Genomic DNA, 17853 nt, shown 5'->3' with positions numbered 1-17853 from the left:
GCAGAGAGCCGTGCGTGTCTTCTGTGATGGTCTCATGCAAAGCGATATTTTGGCAGGAAGGGTCTGAAGCTGTAAATCGAGGACGTCAACTTTCGTACGGAACAACACTTGGCAAAGATGAGCTTTCTTAAAATTGAATTGTGCGTATGGAATCCTTGGAAGGAATCCTTCAAATGTGTTCAGAAGAAAGGATTTCTATGAACCAGATGTCGTATCAGTGCTCGAACCTCTTTCCTGGATCCGTATCTGTAACGAAAATTTTCTTTTTCTTGACTACTAACGTCAAATTCGTTGTTATCCCCAAACGTCAAGCCATTTACAAAAGCTATTCGATAACAGTAACAATAATAGTGATTATTGCCCTCAATAATCTATGCCATCAGGCCCAGTTACAGCCGCCGACACGTCGATTGTTAGTTGATCAAGAATGTTTAGATTATAAGTGTATTACCAAGACAAACTTTACAATATATATTTCTCACAGACTTTACTGATGTTGCGCGCCATTATTGCAACGGTGCCTATTCATTCGTAAACTCTACGTCTACTTAAACGTACGGGTTTCGTTTCATCAGCAGGCCTGTAATTTGGATGCATATAAGGCCAGACGGTCGTAGATATTCCAAGCAAACTTATTACGTGCTTGTAAGGAAATTTCCTTAAACTTCCTTCTGACGATTTATCACAGATACAATACAGCCCTGCAAGATAAAAAATTTTCATTGTAAAAACGCTTGCTGTACTTTACCGAACTATCTGTTCGGCGTAATTATCAGCTAGGAGTTTACGTTTTTGACTCCACATCGTTAGACGCCCTCACGATAATGCGACAGAACCGTGCACTTATCGTCGTAATTGTATCTCCAGTTTAGTTCCTGCAGATTGCTCATATCGAGGTTCCCGCCTTGATAGGTCCTCGAAACAATGTTAAAAGGCTGTGTCAAATTCAGCTATCGAATGCGCTTCTTCATCTTTAAAGCGACAGGTAATAATTTACAGAAATTGGACAATTTAGATGTTATAAGCTGGTTTCGAGCCTATTTATAATAACAAAACTGTGAGCGCCTAATTTCGAATCTGCATTTTCAGTTTAAGCGTTTGTTGTCAATCAGTACCCATAGGGGGCGCTACCGCGTGTGAAGCTCCAACAAACTCCAGCGTTCGTCAGATGGCTTGTCGTACCCTGTTGCGTCGGTAAACAACATCCAGTAGTTTCGAATGGCTCCGAACGTTTCTGTCGGGATTAACAGTATGTATAGAAAAAAGAAACACCTGTACAAAATATTGGCAATTTAACTATAATTTATAATGCCCAACGCGATCGCTTCAACTCTGCTGGTCGAATACAATTCCGTCCTATGAATTAGCCGTAACTGCTCAAACAAGAATATTTCAAACAGAAAATGCTCGATTTGAGAACGGAACTATTCAGCAGCTGTTCCGCTGATACATTCGACGAAGACAGGTAGGCTAGTTTAGACAATAATTAAGTCTTATAGACTTACAGAGCTAAAATACAACGCAAGGAAATCGAGTGTATAACATACTCTATTATAATAATATATGGATATATAACAAAACATTACACTGTTACGCATATTCGGATGTGCATAATATTTGGTTTTTCTTTTCATTCATTAGCGCTCAGTGTTAACGAATGTTCGCCTAGTTGGTCGCGGAAAATAAAAATTCAGCGCGTAAATTTTCATAAGAATTTCAAGAGGAAGAAGAAGAAGAAGAAGAAGAAAAAATTTCACTACGAAATTTTTTTTATCTACGCATCAACTTGCAACTAGAAAGAATACCGTATTTTTTAAGCACACGTACTTTCCGCTATTAACAAAATTAAGTATGAGCATTTTCTCTACGTACATAATTTTATTGACGCCGTTATTGGTAGCCTTTTTTTTTTAATTTCTATGAGACACTGCAGATTTCTTAAAATAGTCGATCAAATAAAATAGCGGCTAATATTCAAGCGTAAGAAAAAACAAGGAAAATCTAATTCTGATCACTGGGACGACATTGTACGCTAAGTCAGCGCCTCATCGTCGTATCAGGTACGTACAATACCTACAGCCCTAGTTCATCGCTGATTCGCTACCCGCACAAGTACCTATACAACTTGTGGAAATGAGCACAGACTATTTCATCGAATCCTATATAGAAAAATCCATAGACTCGAATGTCCCGTACATTAAATAAAAATGAAACGAAAAAACACAAGGAATTGATACAAATTTTTTACATTTTAATCACCAGAGTGTGCATAGTCACTAGGCCTCATGAGCCTCCACCAAAAATGCAAAAAGAGAGAGAGCTGATCAGAAAGTAAAATCAGTCTTATGTATTGCTTTGTACGTGTCGAAATGAGAAAGCCTAAAAACAAACAATTGAAACAGACAATACGACAAGGGATAATTATAATATATACACGCTCTAAGCTAACCAACAGGGGTTGTATCCAAATGACTTAGAGGAGTTTCTTCGTTATGGCATCAGAATCGAGACCGCCTTAGATCGTTTGATGCAATATACTTTTTCTCAATACAATTGAAGCAATGCTTAACTGTCGCATCCCATGTAAAAGTCGAGTCATATAAACGAAACTAGTCCGAAACTGAGATCAGGGGTTTCTCGTTCGCGAACTCTCGGCTCCGGCACTGAGAGACTTTTAATCCTTTCCAAAACACGGTTCAAAGAATACTGCTCGGGGCTAAAAATTGAATGTTTTGCATTATCTGATAACATAGCATGAAAAATCTAAAACAGTCTCTAAGTCCGAAAACTGCCCTCGGTAGGCTGACGAGGTACACACGCTGAAGCCTCGAACCTTGACAATACGGTGAAGTTCCTCGCGAGTCTTTGTCTGAAAATTAATGTCGTTCCCTTGCCTTTGAATGCCTTCACTTGTGTTCTCACTCTCACCCCATCAAACGAGAACTGATGAACCTATCGTAATGGGTTTATCATATAAAACGTAGATGCAGCTCCTTCATGCCATAATCACTCTGCTCAGGTATACCAGACACAGCCGAGTGGCGATCAAGCACGATATGTAGTAAGTAAAATCATCTTTTATTGTACACTATATTGTTCTTTCTAATCTTCTACGTACGCAAACTTAAACACGTTTGATTGGCACTAGTCTGCCAGTCGCCTATTTGTGCAATAGCTTTGGCCGAATAGTCGTTACTAGCATTAAGAAGCTACTCTTTTGTCTAATATAGTAATCAATATTTCCGTTGGAGCAGTCATCGATTTGTTTGTTTCATCTATTAGGATTTCATTTGCCATTTGGCAGTGAGAGCCGCATTGTTACCACCGCAGCCTACAAATTTACACGTATTGCGGTAGGTCAAATGTGGGGGGCCGTAGGAGCTGCGCGATCAGCTCAAGGACTGACGTCGGAGGTCACCTTTTTACCAACTTTGGGAAGGTTAACCCCCGACTTCAAGCTTCAGTTCCAACCCGGGGCCAAATTTGCCATTAGCTTGTGATCCAGCAGCTCCTAACATTTTTTGCAATCAGTATGTCTCGTTGAGGCGTGGAATTATCTCTGTAGCGGTTTTAGAACGCGTTCTTTTAGCAGAATCGCGAAGGTTGATGACCGGACGGAGTTCGTAGATCCAACGGATTATGTTTTGTTTAGCGGTACGGCGTATAAAAGTTCCGTTGCAATTTCAAGCAAGCTCTATGTAAAGAGTGACAGTTGTATTAAGATTAGATATTTAGTGATATCATGGTCATGACGGGCGTAAGCCGTATACAATACACATGCATTCTTTGTCTGGACGGTAACGTCTGTTTTTTCAACTTAGCGTCCGGAAAAAAGTCATCCTCTAACTAAGGTTTATTCACGAGGTAAACCATGGATCCGTTCCTAATATATTATATATTAAACTTGAAGTTACCGACTTTATCGATTTTAACATCTTGTATAATATTATACATTTATATAGGTTTAATTATTTTTTTGAAAAATATTTTCTCTTAAAAATTCAGCGAAACCATTACAGCGATTATGTAGTACACGACAATGGTTCTGTAAATAGGACGAGCTTGATGCCACTTTGCCTAAAAGATTATTTCGCTCATTATTATTATCTTAGTTACTATGTATCTACCGAGGTAATAACGACAATGGACTTTGGCGAACTCTGTCTGACGTCTGATTACAGTACCTGACCCATAATATTTTGGCCGGCTAATGGACACAGTTTTGCATAGGATTAAGCGAACATTTGGGTTAGTTCTAGAGTGAATGATATGAGACGTATTTTCGAATAGCGGCTTAAACAGTAACGCAACAAATCATCGAAGCTGAAATCCAATACAGAGCCTTGTTTGGGGCGATATCGAATTTGTACGTTAAAGTACTATCAGACCCTAAAATGCCCAGGCTAGATATGATCCCGTGTACTACCAGCAGCTTCACCTGTGCGCAAATGTTCCTCAAAACATTGTTGTAACCATACATTTTGCGTACATTATGTATTACCTATGGATGAAGCCCATGCTTAAGTTGGTAGTTGTGGCGGCTTTAAAAAGGGGTTTTGGAGTCGCCAAAAGGCTGACAATGAAGTCGAAACATCTCTAAGTAGCTAATATCATATAGAATAGCAAAGTGTTTTCAAGTAGGCAAAATAACGCTCTTCGTGAATACGTCCATTACCAATTAAATCACGACTTGGTATATATATATATATTCTTGTCAAGACTATTGTTATAAGTATACGCCTCGTTCATGGGACAAATGCCGTTTCCCCTTGAAAGGTTCATATGATATGTCAGCAGTAATATACAGGTCATACATTTTGTATTGATCATCTAGCTTGACTAGTCTAGGTTATTGTACATTTGGTACAAAAATAACATCGGTATAGTTCCTAACAACATTGAATGAACCTGAATCATCAGCTAACAATGGCGGAGGCAGAACGCTAAACAAATTCAACAGAAGCGGCATCAAAGCTTCGACGCTTTTCTTCGATGCGAAAAGAAGCAAGACTTTTGCGTAGGCAATATAATTGACATAATACGGCGACAAATTTGAAGGCTCTCTGTACTTCCCCGAGTCGTCGCCTACTGACAACGGCTACCCATGACGAAAATCCAACGTTAGTAAACCAAGCATTTATTCAAGCGGACATCTACATACGTATTTTCTAAATAGCCAAATGTTCCCGGGAAAGAGTATCTCGTTCACGCCGCATGAAGCGGTGGTTAGCTTCGGTACGCTCGTTTGTTGTCTTCGAGGGTGTCGTTAAAGATGAACTCACCGCATAAAAATCACTGTCAAGCCGTCTAGTTTCTTTGGTTAGCCAAAAATAAGCTCACGCAAGTATCTTTGCCATAGCAACAACACGCTGTCGTGGAGTGGCTACCTAGCAAGAAACTAAACAACATACATGGAAACTTTTTGCTCCAATAGATACTGGTGGTCTCGGCAGAAACCTGGTCAATCTTCAAGCGCAGTTTTATTTATCGGCCCAAATAACGCTGGCTTGCTCCGGTGATATTGTTTTTACATAAAGGTAAATCAGTCAAAACTGGTAATAATAAACTGCCATAACTTTGAACTTATTTCGGTGGTTACGCCGTTGTTGGTTACCTGGATACATGAACCATTCCCGTCTTCTCCGTAGCTATATCGAATGGCGTGGCTTGTCTATAGGACGTTTCTGTTAGTTCTTCTCGGTCGATATCTGTAACAGTTCACAAGAAAATAACCCTTGTTCTAACCCGGAGTTGCAGTATAGGTCCGTGGGTTAGACAACATTAAATAGCCTTCTATACCATATTCTACTGTCAAATATACAATACATATGCGATTGTATTGTTATTCATTCAGCTGCCTAGATGGACTCCATTGCACTTAGTCGTTACTACCCTTTAGAAGTTTGTTTTTGGTCTGGATTTGGCAGATTAAAGTTACAGTAACCATCACAGCCTTATCTGAAACCAGCAAAAAGACCACGCGCTCGATTTTGGCATGTCACCAAGCCAAAAATACGTAGCACTCAATTAGAATTAACTGAACACGCCCATCTCAGATTCATATTTCATGTCAGTGCCTATATTATAGTTCCACGAGTACTAAAAAAAAACTCTGTAATTCTCTCTCTAAAAATTCCTAATATTTGTTGATCATCTTTAATTTAGCCAAGATCTATTATCTTTTACATCTGTTTAGTGGGTGCAGATAACACGGGTCCTGTATAGCTGCTTTAGATTTTTAACAAAAAAGTCTTTTAAATTAATATTCTTTCATGCAAAATTTAATTGTACCTAAGATTCATTCATTAGCGGTGATTGCAAATAAACATTTTTGAAGGCGGGTCGATGCAAAGTTGAGAGGTTCTGGCGCCACTTGACAACGAGGGCAGACATTTTCCGACAAGGGACATTTAGAACGAACGGGAACAAAAAAAAAAAAAAAAAAACGGCGTCTCAGGCAATATATTAAACGATATGAACATACTAACATGTTGATAACCGGTTTCGAAAGTAAGTACTCATTCGATATGCTTGAATAATATGTGTTACAATCTTAGCTTCGAACAAGCGACACTTAATTGTACGTTGTTCCACTGTTTTAAATCTACACCGACCGCTACCAATTTCGAATCTTAAGATGCTGAAGACGCACCTTCATGCAGCTATTACCTGCCAAAGAACGTGTAAAGGTTCAACTTGAAGTGGACGACCACTTCGGAAGTCACTGACTTCCGAGCTGGATTTATGATAAACAGAAATGAGAAGCTTTGTTTGTTGTTGGTTTCATTCAGTCGAGTCAGGGTCCTCTTACTCCTGGCGAAGGTAGAATTTCGATTTCAATGAGAAGAAACAGGACTTCTGCATCGCTCAGAGTCGTTTGGTACACCAAAGTTTAAGGACGCGACCACGAACAAAGTTCATACAACATGAATACGACCTATTATGAGATTCTTGTTGCCTTTACTTTTAAAGACTTACGTGTTTCACGCTATAATGCAACACTTCGTGCACCTTGCGCCTTTTTTTTTCTTTTTCACCTTCCTTGGATGCACTGGGGGCGAAGACTCACCGGGCGTCGACTCGGGCATAGTCACGTTTTTGGCAAAAGTCGGACAGTTTTCACCTTTTCCATGATATTCGACGCGGAATCTCGGGTTTTCCGCTGTTGCCGGTCTAATTATAACAAAGCTACAAATCAGATCTTCACCAACTCGCATAATGGCTGCCGCATTATCGAATTGATCACAATATTTAGGCGCCGAGAAAATTGTCACGCAGCGCCGACGGCCGAAAAATTCGTAACCGTCTTGAACAACTTCATGACCACGAGCCAGTAAATCGAGGTTAAACCTATCGAGGAACTCCCACAGCTGAAAAAGAGAAAATAATAAGCGACAGTTAGACATGAAAAACCTATGAAGATTCAAGGAGTAGGTTTAGATATGACAACGGGTATAGACACGCTTCGTTTGATACAGGGGAACCCAAAGCATCGCTGGATTAGAACCGGAGGTAAAACTTCCTTGCATTTCTTGTGTACAGCAAGGGCAGATCCTGTGCTATAATTAAAGCAAACAATTTTCTGGTGCTGATGTATGTACGGTACTTTGTTTGTTTAAGTCAGCGATACATTACAAGGTCCCGTTGAATAGTGCTTGTAAGGACGAATACGTGTAACAAATCACCGACCGGTGTCTTCCCGAAGTTGAAGCCAACGCCCCGGCTACTTGGGCACCAGCCATCACTATCACGGTTAGGATCGCTCCACATTAACTGACCCATGACAACGTTTTCGTTAGGCGCCTTCTGCGGCCGACTCAACTCCGCGATCTCATTAAGTGAGCTCAGGTCTTTGACGATTCCCCCGTGGCAGCAGAAGATCCGTGTGGCGATAATGGCAGCAATAGGCATATTATTGAAACAGTTATTAAATGCCTGGTACACCTCAAAACTGAATCTGTAAAAGGATAAATGGGCTAATATAGTTTTACTAGTTAGTTTTCAGACGCTTGCAATAGATCAGACGGCTCGGAGAGATCGTTGACGTCCAGGTTGTTGGATGTGTCTATAATAATCAATACCTCACACAAATCATATATCATATATCATACAAATCATATATCATATGATTTGTGTGAGGTATTGTATATATATATATATATATATATATATATATAAGTTTGAGTGTAGTAATCACAAGCAAATACAACAATTTTCATTCTTACCGAACACCGCTACTGCTGATGGTTTTATCTGGCTTGCTTACTAGGATACAATTTTTCATTCCTAACCTAACCTAAGCAATGAAGCACTGGGTGGAACGCTTAAAGGCATTAGGCAACCAAATCGTCTATCGGGTCAGGCATGCTTCATGCACTGTTCTCAGATACCTCATTGTCTGTGATAACAATCCAATATGATTAATTAGCCTGTGATGTTCTTTGTGATGTGACTTTAAGCAAAGATTAATGAATTTTCAAAATCAATCCGCGATTTCATCCTGGGCGAAGACGATTTTACTAAACCAATCAACTCACTGACCTGTTAACACATTCCGACAGAAATCCATATGTACTGTTTACCCGGGCTTCTTCGTGATTGCCTCTGAGTAAATGCACTTCCTGCGGATGGAGTATCTTGTAAATAAACAAGAGCATCAGAACTTCGATGGAGTTTTTGCCCCGGTCAACATAATCGCCCAGAAACAACACACGTGATAGAGGTGGATAACCCCCAGCATTTAACACTCGTTGAAGATCGAAGAACTGTCCTGCGATTAAGGTTGCTCTTGTAATAATTTGAATGCTCACTTCTTTCGACCAAAAAAGGTACATAAATATATGTCTCTTTGGAGTTCTGATGATTAAAAGCAGTTTATACGAAGTCGCCGTTTCGATTAAATTAACATTATTTTAAATAATACTTTGCATCTTGATTCAATTTTGATTCTTATAAAATACCACAACTATTGAGCTGAACGAAAGTGCAAAAAAATTTGCTTCTCTTCATACGAGCGTATCGCCCGCAATGATAAACACGTTTTGTCGCTGCCCTCCTCTCACCCCGCCCTTCTTCTCCCATATACAGTCTGAGTGCGGCATAGAACATCGAGCTCCCAGTTCCCCAGTGGCTTTTTCCAAGTCTACAAGAAGGAACTACGAATTTCATTTGACTCTTGAGGAATCCTGATTACGTTTCACGGAAAAAACGCAGTCGTAGGCTTTCATTCTACCCAAGTTTCAATGAAAGTATTCATCTTGCAAATCTGTTTACTTCGGTTTGCCACGGCATCACCTGGATGTCATTCTTTTTTTTGAAAAAAGATCAGCTCGTCATTTGGAGCGACGAGCTTCTAAAGCTTGTTCGAAGCACGCGTACAATACAAATAATTCTGATGATGAGAGCACTCTGGCAGTATGAAAAGTGTCACCTTCTATGATTTTTGAACGAAACTTCTGCATTCATTTTCCGTAACAGTTTAGGCTACTTGGGAAACGACGTGACCGAGCGGAGAGTGAAGCGATACTCGAAGCTATATACAGCCAGTAAGGCAAAGCTGTAAAGTTAGACGGGGGGGGGGGGGGGGTAACTAAAGCAAAAATCTTTATGCCGTGGCTGGCATCTGTAAAAGGTTAGGGGGCTAAAGAAAACGAGGCCACCTACACCTTTGAATCATCAAGCGCCTAAGACTGGGTCTGGTGGACGTACGATGGCTAGTACCATCTTGATTCTCTCGACAACAGCAATCACATAAGTAGTTCTATCAATTTGAGCACCATGTGTGTTGCTGCTACCTGGCAGCGGGCAACTTTATATGAGGGACGCGGCCCTCAGTACTTCATTTTGGGCTATACTTCCTTGGATTATGATTATCTTACTAGCCTGTGTTAAGCCCTTGGTTTGGGTGGTCTTTGTAATAACCGTCTCTAACTTCAATCCCGCGCACTCGCGCTGTAGCTCAACCTGTCCGCACGCAATGAAGACAGACTACTGTGAGTTTTGTGTTGGAATAGAAATAGATCATTCGAGCTGTAGTACACGTTGCCAAGGATTTTTGTGCGTGTGGGCCTCACAATAAATACTTTGTTCGTGGGACTTGGTCTGCAATCGAGCATTAGCCTTTACCCTCTAGCCCTTAAGAATCGCATAAGCTTTTTCTAAAAGTGGTCAAAGGTTCTCGATCCTACTTCCTACTTCGTTGCTCTTTAGGACGCATGCACAGGTGAGCCATCTTATGTTCTTTGCCAAATAGAAGCCTTCGTGAAGTTGGTACACTAGTAAGCGGAAGCGGCACGACATGCTCGTCGTGGCGGTTTTCGTTGACACATTATCGGAAAAAAAGCTGCTCTAGTGCCAGGCTGTACATTTTCATTTAACAATGCAAAGCTTCCATTAGTTGCAGGCTTAAGACTCCAAAATACGCGTTACCAGTCGCTTAACGATGCCTTTATTTATGTAGATTATGTACCAGATCATCAAGTACGGCAACGTCGTGTGTTTAGTTTTCGTTTCTAAGCAATTAAAACAAACTACAAGGCAAGAAGCCTCATCAGTTTAAAAAGGCTGACTGTTTCGAAAGACGATTGCGTGTAATGTACATACAGAATACGATTCCAGTAATAATAACTATGAAGTTCAACATCGTGTACATAGGTGTGAGTCACAGAGTAAAAGAACAGCTTATTTTTTTCCTAGAAAATGGAACTACTAACACAACAGTTAGTCGGTAAGACTAGTCAACCATGGAGCGAATTGAAAACGCCGAAGCATACCGTTGTTCCCTTTTCAGGACGTAACTGTGTTAAGTTAACGAGGACCGATACTCTTAGCTGTACAGATACCACACAAGAAAGCACGATGCACACTAACAATTCGGCCCATTTTCTAAACGAGGGTTGCCATCATGGTTTACGCCCGAAATTCCTCATCCCTCTTATCGCTAGCGACATACCGTGTGTATCACCGTAGATATTTATAGGTGGTTCGATGTACAGAAGGATTGGTTCACTAGCAAAAATCATTGAGGCCTGATCCGCGACAGATATGCATTCCTCCTCTGTGAGCGGAGACATAGGACTCTTAGTAGCCCTCATGAGAAGTAGCCGATCGCGCAAGGCTTCTAAAGGCATAGGTGGCCCCCTTTTCATGGTAGTCATAGTTGGAGGCCCCCCAGCTCGGCCTGACGGAGGGCACGACGTTGTTGTTATGCTCGAACAACTGCCGCGAACAAGAATGGAGTCCGCCGTCACAGTCATAATGTCACAATGAGCGTATATCTCAACTTTCATGCGATTTGTTGCCTGCAAAGCGCAAGCAACAGTTGTGTGAGCTTTTAATTCAACGGAAACGACAAAATCAATCAAACTAGTCGTCAAAAAAACGTCAGCTGATTGGTTTCGGCCTCCCGTATATATATAACCAGGAGCAAGCATATAGGCTCTTTTCGCCGTGCACCTCCGCTTCTTCCCGACAATGTCAGTTTCAATCTAGGCTACTAGAAATGGCCGCGAAACACAATGCAGAACAAAACACGCGCTCTTCCATATTACGTATTGCTCGGTGGAAGTCGTGTGCGTCTGATAGGCGGGCCAAGCAACGGCGTTCTCGCCACAGATCGATTTCACAACGCAATCTCGTTACGCCTAGAAATAAAGACTTTTCGCGCCAACATTGTTGTTTGCTTGCAATGGCTTCGACGAATAGCTCGACATCATTATCGTATCGGTCGGAGTTTTTACGCGTAAAGTCACCCGCTTTGCCGCTTAGGTGCTCGCACGAGACTAGGATTTAAAGAGAAAACCATAGCAGGTAATATGTTAGGCTCGAGGTATCCTACATAGGTCGATTCCGTTTCTCTGGCCATAGCGAGCGAGGTTGAGTCTAGACGCATCATACAGGCGACAGCTGGGAAAGGGATAGAGGCTTTAACGCGTCCTTGCTAGAGCTCTTGGAAGTGAAACTATTAACGTACAAAAGTTCAGCTACACTACAGGGCAACTAATATGCTTAAGTTATTTACTGGGGCTTTGACATACGGAACAGCAGACTGATGCTTTTCTATTATTTAAACGCCCGCTCGTAAACGCTTATAAAACCGATAGTGAAATGCAACCGCATAATAATTACCTCTCGACGTACAATTCAAGTGGGCCATGGTCCGAAAGCCCCGGCCTAAATAGACTAAAATGGCTTTGAACTGTCCTTAGTTTTGAATGCGGCCAGGAAAAGTCACATCTTTTAAGGATTTAACAATCTACGAAAGCTTCTAGCAGAAATGATGAATGTATAGTGCTACTTACCAAATAAGTATCATGTTGAAAGCACCTAGCCTTAATGACAAACAGCCTGCATTTTACTAGAAACAACCAAACATCAGAGTTCTAGTGGCATATTTACGATCTATCTATTGACTGTATTTCAATGAAAGATTGAAGAGCAGGTAGAGCATCGAATACCGCATCGGTGAAATACCCACTTCTAACTTGTGAGCGAAATTTCAAAGATAGATGAACTCATCGCCTAATACGCTAATATGTCCATCTTGCCACTGTCATCTACCACTTGCGGCAAAATCTTTTGAGCTATTTCGGAACACTGCGGTACCTGAGGCGATCGAGTGTGAAAGGATTTAAATAACCAACCATTATATTCGTACCATGCCACTCAGCAGCTTCCTGCACTTCTGGGCAGTTTTTTTTTTTTTTTTTTTTTTTTTTTTTTTTTTTGTAAAATTACGTACAGTATTGAATGAAAAATCTACATATACATGTACGGGTTTATCAGACAGCGTGCCGTTTTACGGTGTGTCATCCTATCAAAAATAAAATGACTTCCAATGTTGCCTCAATCCGACTCCTTACGTTCCAGTCATTTTAGGTTAGGTTGTTGTCGTAAACTATTTGATCTACGCATTTAGTGACGTATAGAAAGGAGGCGTTACTGTGGACTATAATTTCATATTGATGCCAGGACATAACGCGAAAATACAGGAAGAAGTCCTATTTACTGTTACAGATATGTCAAAATGCAATTATTGTCCGATATCAACTGTAAACAAATGACACCGATCACCCCTAAATATTCACCGCATAGATAATCTCGACTTGTTTAAAGCATACGTTTGGACAGATGCTGACCGCCAGAGGTTATCTCAAGGTCCAGCTCCGGAGAGATCCATTTCACAAGTCCCTTGGTGACAAATCTGGAAGCCTAGTAAGACTCGGCTGTCTGAATCCTTTGTTGTTCTTTCAGCTTAAGCTTTCTTATCCATCTCTCAAGATGCAAAAAATTATAGAAAAGTTTTTGTGCGAAAGAAAAGTGCGGAGTCACACTGAATGACTGATTGACCATTAGCGATTAACAGTTAATTAACCACTAATCAGTCTTGGCAAAAACTTGAAGTGACCCATAGACAGTATGCATCACTGTGCATCAGACATGTAACCTTTCTTGAAAAAGTTTTTTTTTTATGAAATTTGTCCACAAATTTTGAGGTCTGTAGATGATAAGGTCATACCATTGCCGAAAATGTAACTAGATGTTTGAAAGGGACGTCTGGTAGCAACACGCCGTCGTAACTTCTGCTTGTTTGATCTGCACTATAGCGCGTATGGCTGAGAGGCATTGCAATCTGATTTTGTTTTGTGAAACGTTCCGAATATCTCATTGTTTGGTTATAACTGAGTTATATTTTTATAGATTAATGCTCAAACAGGGCTAGGTATGAACAAATCGCGCGACTAATTAGTAAAGTCCATTTAAAAACAAGCAACTTATGCCCGAATCAATTGCGACACATCGTGCCTATTACCATACATGTTTATCGATGTACGGGCATGTCGGCTTGATGACGAAAGCCAAAAAGGCCTGGTTCGCGCCGGGTACGCATTCCTTCTTCGTAAGTGAAAACTTATTGAACCTTTAGTAGCCTGCATGACCACTAGCCGATTTCGCAAAGCTTCGTAAAAGTGGGGTGGTGACTTTTAGCTTCTACCCACAACTGAAGGCCTAGCTTACAACTTCACGAAACAACAATGAGCTTGCCAGGCTCGACGTCTTCGAAGACGTTGATGTTAACTTCTGCTTGCTTCGAATCAGCAACAGCGTCCATTGGTTATAATGAGCAGGTACCACACTATCGAATGATTTGTTGATATTATACATGGGCTGTAGCAGAGCAACTAGTTTAACGGAAAATGAAACATCGAGTTATTGGAGTAAGTTGAAGTTCTGTTACTAATTGTAGTAAAAAAAAAACGTGTGCTTGGTCAGTTTTCGTCTCCCGCATCGAACAATTAAGGCCATCATGTGAGCAATATCTGCAGTTCACCACTATTTTCCGGGCAGTATAGGTTACAAAACGATATCGTAGAATTTCCGCGTGACGCAAAACTCCGACGGCTCGCGAAAACACCAATTTGAATTTCGTAAGCATTTCCTTTGCTGTCCTTCTTTTTCTATGGTCTAATAGTACTACAGGTCACTGATAAAAGCCTGTTACGTCTTGCATGTGGACTATGTAACGACTTTCCTGGCAAACATTCGATTCACAGCAAGGCTTTGTTTACATTCGGCTTGTTCACTTGTACTGGTGTGGAAGACTCGAACTTTGTATGAGGCAAGACGCGGTCCAGGTTCGATTCTGGGCGTAGACATACTTCTTTTGTGCTGGTCAACTGCCATATCGGACGTGGAACTCGAGACGTTTCCTTATTTAGAAGAAGGTCAGTGCAGCATCTCCCTTTGTGCGCGCAAATTTCACTGCTATGTGTAAGCATGAAACACATCTTTTACTATGCGCTAAAAACTATGCACTGGACAATGACACATGTATTTGAAGTTTTAACATAGACTACACAAAACGATGCCGTCATGATGGCCACAAAATCTATCGTTCATCTCAAAGATTCTTAGTCGGCATTGATTTACATTCCTTGCTCTTAAGTAGCCTTCGATTCAGCATCTGCTGAAAAAGGCTTTTTGGAGGATTCTAAAGGCTCGTATCGAGCCAGTTAGGAATTTAGCAGATCGCATCGGGTTCGTCCATGGACAAAACCCTTTGATCAGGTATTCCAGCTAACGTCACTAATGTAAACTCGCACGTAAAGTCCTGTGAAAAAGCGATCACGTAGAAGTAATTCATTTTGTAATCGCATCGACATAAATATCCAGATATACGCTTCATATGAAGTAGAGAGGAATGCTATGGGCAATGAGGACCAAAACGGGCTGAAATGTTTGCTACGCTATCGACTTTGTTCCGCACAAAACACGATCCTATTTGTAATTCTCCGGTAAAAACGCCTTGCCTAAACACACGTGCGGCCTTCGTGAATTTTATGAGACTCGAACACAGCTTAACTAGACAAAAGCTGAAATATTCTCACATCCCTGTCTTCATGTATTTATGAGTAGTTTCGTTAAGACATTTTTGAAAAATCGGCTTAATCCGTACCTAAGCAGTTCTTTATGACCGCAAAATAATCAGTCAGATAAATCATAGAAAAACTTGGTGGATTTTATTCGTTATATAGAATTGATGTTTTTCCAGTCGGTGCAGCAAGAAAGCTATATTGTCTTACACGTTTTATCCACTTATATACTTATCAGTAGTATTGGTACAAGGTAATAAAGCCGCGTAATTTATTTATTCCACTTCACGCACAGGGTTGTTTGTTGGTAATATTCGTTTTATTACTGTTATTATTAATTGTAGCTAGTGCTTTTTGTGTATGGAGTCCTACAGAAAACGATTACCACATCGTTCTAAAGACGTATCTTTTATATAGCAGATAATACAAAACGGTCTTTTGTCCGGTCGTTTGTTTTTTTTTTGTTAATATGTTTTTAATTTGACAATTTATTGGAATTTTCATTTTCACTTTAGTTTACAGCCTTTTTGTTAGCACCCTGTCTCGATCGCCTTATCTTGTTTGTACTTCGTCTTTTTTTGTATTGCAGCTAAATTTTTCGGAACTCGGTAACTATTTTGCTGTCTTTTTCGAATTGTCATCTTCATCTTCATCTTCATCTTCACGATCGTTATTATATTAAAATATATGCGTATATATGATCACAACACAAAAACGACACGCACTCATACAGCAGCGTACGCCACGTTAAGGGCACACTTCATACCTTCACTCGCATGTGTATATGCATCAACTATTTTATGGATTAATATTAGATGTAGCTTTTACTATCATAATGTATATATATAAATATGTATATTTTTCCATTGACCTTTTGATGTTGTCTATCATTATTGATGTTATGGCTGTATCCCCATAACACTGTCCAATTGCTAACGATATAGCTGCGGTCACAAGAGCGAACACAGTCAATTATCTAAGAAAGTAGATTGGTTCAATAGAGGGTCATTAGTATGAAAATGCTTAAAAAAAACTAAAAGTTCTCAAAAAACCCACCAAAAGCGGAAGGAAACCGGCTTAATGGTGTACTCCTGCTAAGATCGAGAAGTACACGACTTCCGTAAAAAAGCTGCAAAAGTTTTTTTTTTTCGAGGTCGCAGATTTTAGCTTTCGAAAGAGGCCAGTCGTGTTGCTAGACGTTTCAGCACAATACAAGGACACTGCCTATTTCCTAGTTCAATCGAACTTCAAAAAGGTATGTGTACGAAACGATTTATTTTGAAGGGTGTTGTATGGAAAAAGAGTTTTGGTGAAGTTGATGCTGTGAAATAAGAAATCGAACGGAACATTCTAAGACCCTGCTACGTTTGCGGTGTTGTCCAACTGCATTTGCGTAGTCGTCTCTATCTGGTCAACTAGGGTGTCGTTGAGTAGCTCCCGGCGTTTGGCCTCGAGGGCCGGCAGACCCAGCACTAGCGAGACGATGATTGCGCCTAACGCAATTCCCATTACAACCGCTACAATTACGCAATCCCTACAAGTTAGGTAAAACCTGAGAACGAGAAAGCGACAATCAAACGTTATTAATAAATTATGATGTGTCAGCTAGTGGAGACAAACGTAGAAGATAAATAAAAAACAATTGAAATATATGCAGTATACATATACATACAGAATGGGGCAAAGATCACTTGGCAGATGTATGGTAGACATATACGATATACATACATACATATATATATACTACAGGTGCAGAATGAAGACCTTTAAACTTTCGATCTTTTTTCCCCATCCCCTATATACAATGACTACATAGAGTTATATGTACACAAGCGAACGAATCATATTTCAAATTGTTTACAGATGATGACTTTGACCTTAGTTATCCGTTATTTCAACGCTACTTTTTTTTCTATCATTTTGTTATCGTTATGGAATACTCGAAGACCGTACATCACATCAGCATCAGATCTCGTCCTTCGGCTATGGCGCGTACTCTTATACAATATACTCGCATTTTGAAATCAGCAGAATTGAGCAGTTTATCTGAGAAACATATGCCTTGAAGGAATATATTTTGTTATAGCTATCAGACAAAGGCTGGCACAGTGTCCCCCATTGTTTGATTCAGAAATTCTCAGCTTAATTTATCGGAAGCTTATTCTTCAGCTGCGAATTGTTTCTTGCATTGTTATGTAGCCGGCTGAGTAATCAGGAAATTACATCCTGCCGGTCACGCTGATCATAAGCTAAACTCCTTCGTGTTACGCTGTTGCGCCCAGTGTATCCCTTACGTACATGTATGGATTTACTAAGGAAATTAAACCCTTGCCAACATAATTATCAGAAAGATTGGTAGCCTGGTCAAATTCGCTGTCATCAATCAGCTGAATTGGTGGATACGACATAAGGGGGGCTAAATGTTACACTATGTCCCGTTCTCAATCTTGTTCTATACATATGTAAATGTTTATTCAACTAT

The 17853-nt window shown here is 40.3% G+C and overlaps 2 protein-coding genes across 3 annotated transcripts in view; both read right to left on the bottom strand.

Annotated features, from left to right (window-relative positions):
* Nucleotides 1-2985: 2985 nt before the first annotated feature.
* LOC111264843 (uncharacterized) lies at nucleotides 2986-11255 on the bottom strand. Its single transcript, XM_022841048.2, has 5 exons — nucleotides 10952-11255; nucleotides 8542-8770; nucleotides 7690-7957; nucleotides 6979-7370; nucleotides 2986-5708 (listed from the first exon to the last, which is right to left on the bottom strand). Exons 1-4 carry the CDS (start codon nucleotides 11253-11255, stop codon nucleotides 6984-6986), a joined length of 1188 nt encoding a protein of 395 aa, XP_022696783.1. The 3' UTR covers nucleotides 2986-5708; nucleotides 6979-6983.
* A 4241-nt stretch (nucleotides 11256-15496) lies between these two features.
* LOC111264848 (uncharacterized) overlaps nucleotides 15497-17853 on the bottom strand; it is a 23650-nt gene continuing 21293 nt past the window's right edge. For both annotated transcript variants that reach the window (XM_022841053.2, XM_086970224.1), the window contains exon 2: nucleotides 15497-16923. In XM_022841053.2, the coding sequence (XP_022696788.1) occupies nucleotides 16722-16923 (202 nt within the window). In that variant the 3' untranslated portion in view covers nucleotides 15497-16721. The remainder of the gene's footprint in view (nucleotides 16924-17853) is intronic.

This window comes from Varroa jacobsoni, unplaced genomic scaffold (genome assembly GCF_002532875.2).
Source record: "Varroa jacobsoni isolate VJ856 unplaced genomic scaffold, vjacob_1.0 scaffold_904, whole genome shotgun sequence".
NCBI lineage: Eukaryota > Metazoa > Arthropoda > Arachnida > Mesostigmata > Varroidae > Varroa > Varroa jacobsoni.
This window is presented reverse-complemented; position numbering and strand designations above follow the sequence as displayed.

Coding starts and splice junctions, on each gene's coding strand:
- LOC111264843 (XM_022841048.2), bottom strand. CDS start 11,255: ATGACTGTGACGGCGGACTCCATTCTTGTTCGCGGCAGTTGTTCGAGC. Junction 8,771..10,951: donor TATCTACGGTGATACACACG/GTATGTCGCTAG, acceptor CCTTAATCGCAG/GACAGTTCTTCGATCTTCAA. Junction 7,371..7,689: donor TCAACTTCGGGAAGACACCG/GTCGGTGATTTG, acceptor TCTCTTTTTCAG/CTGTGGGAGTTCCTCGATAG.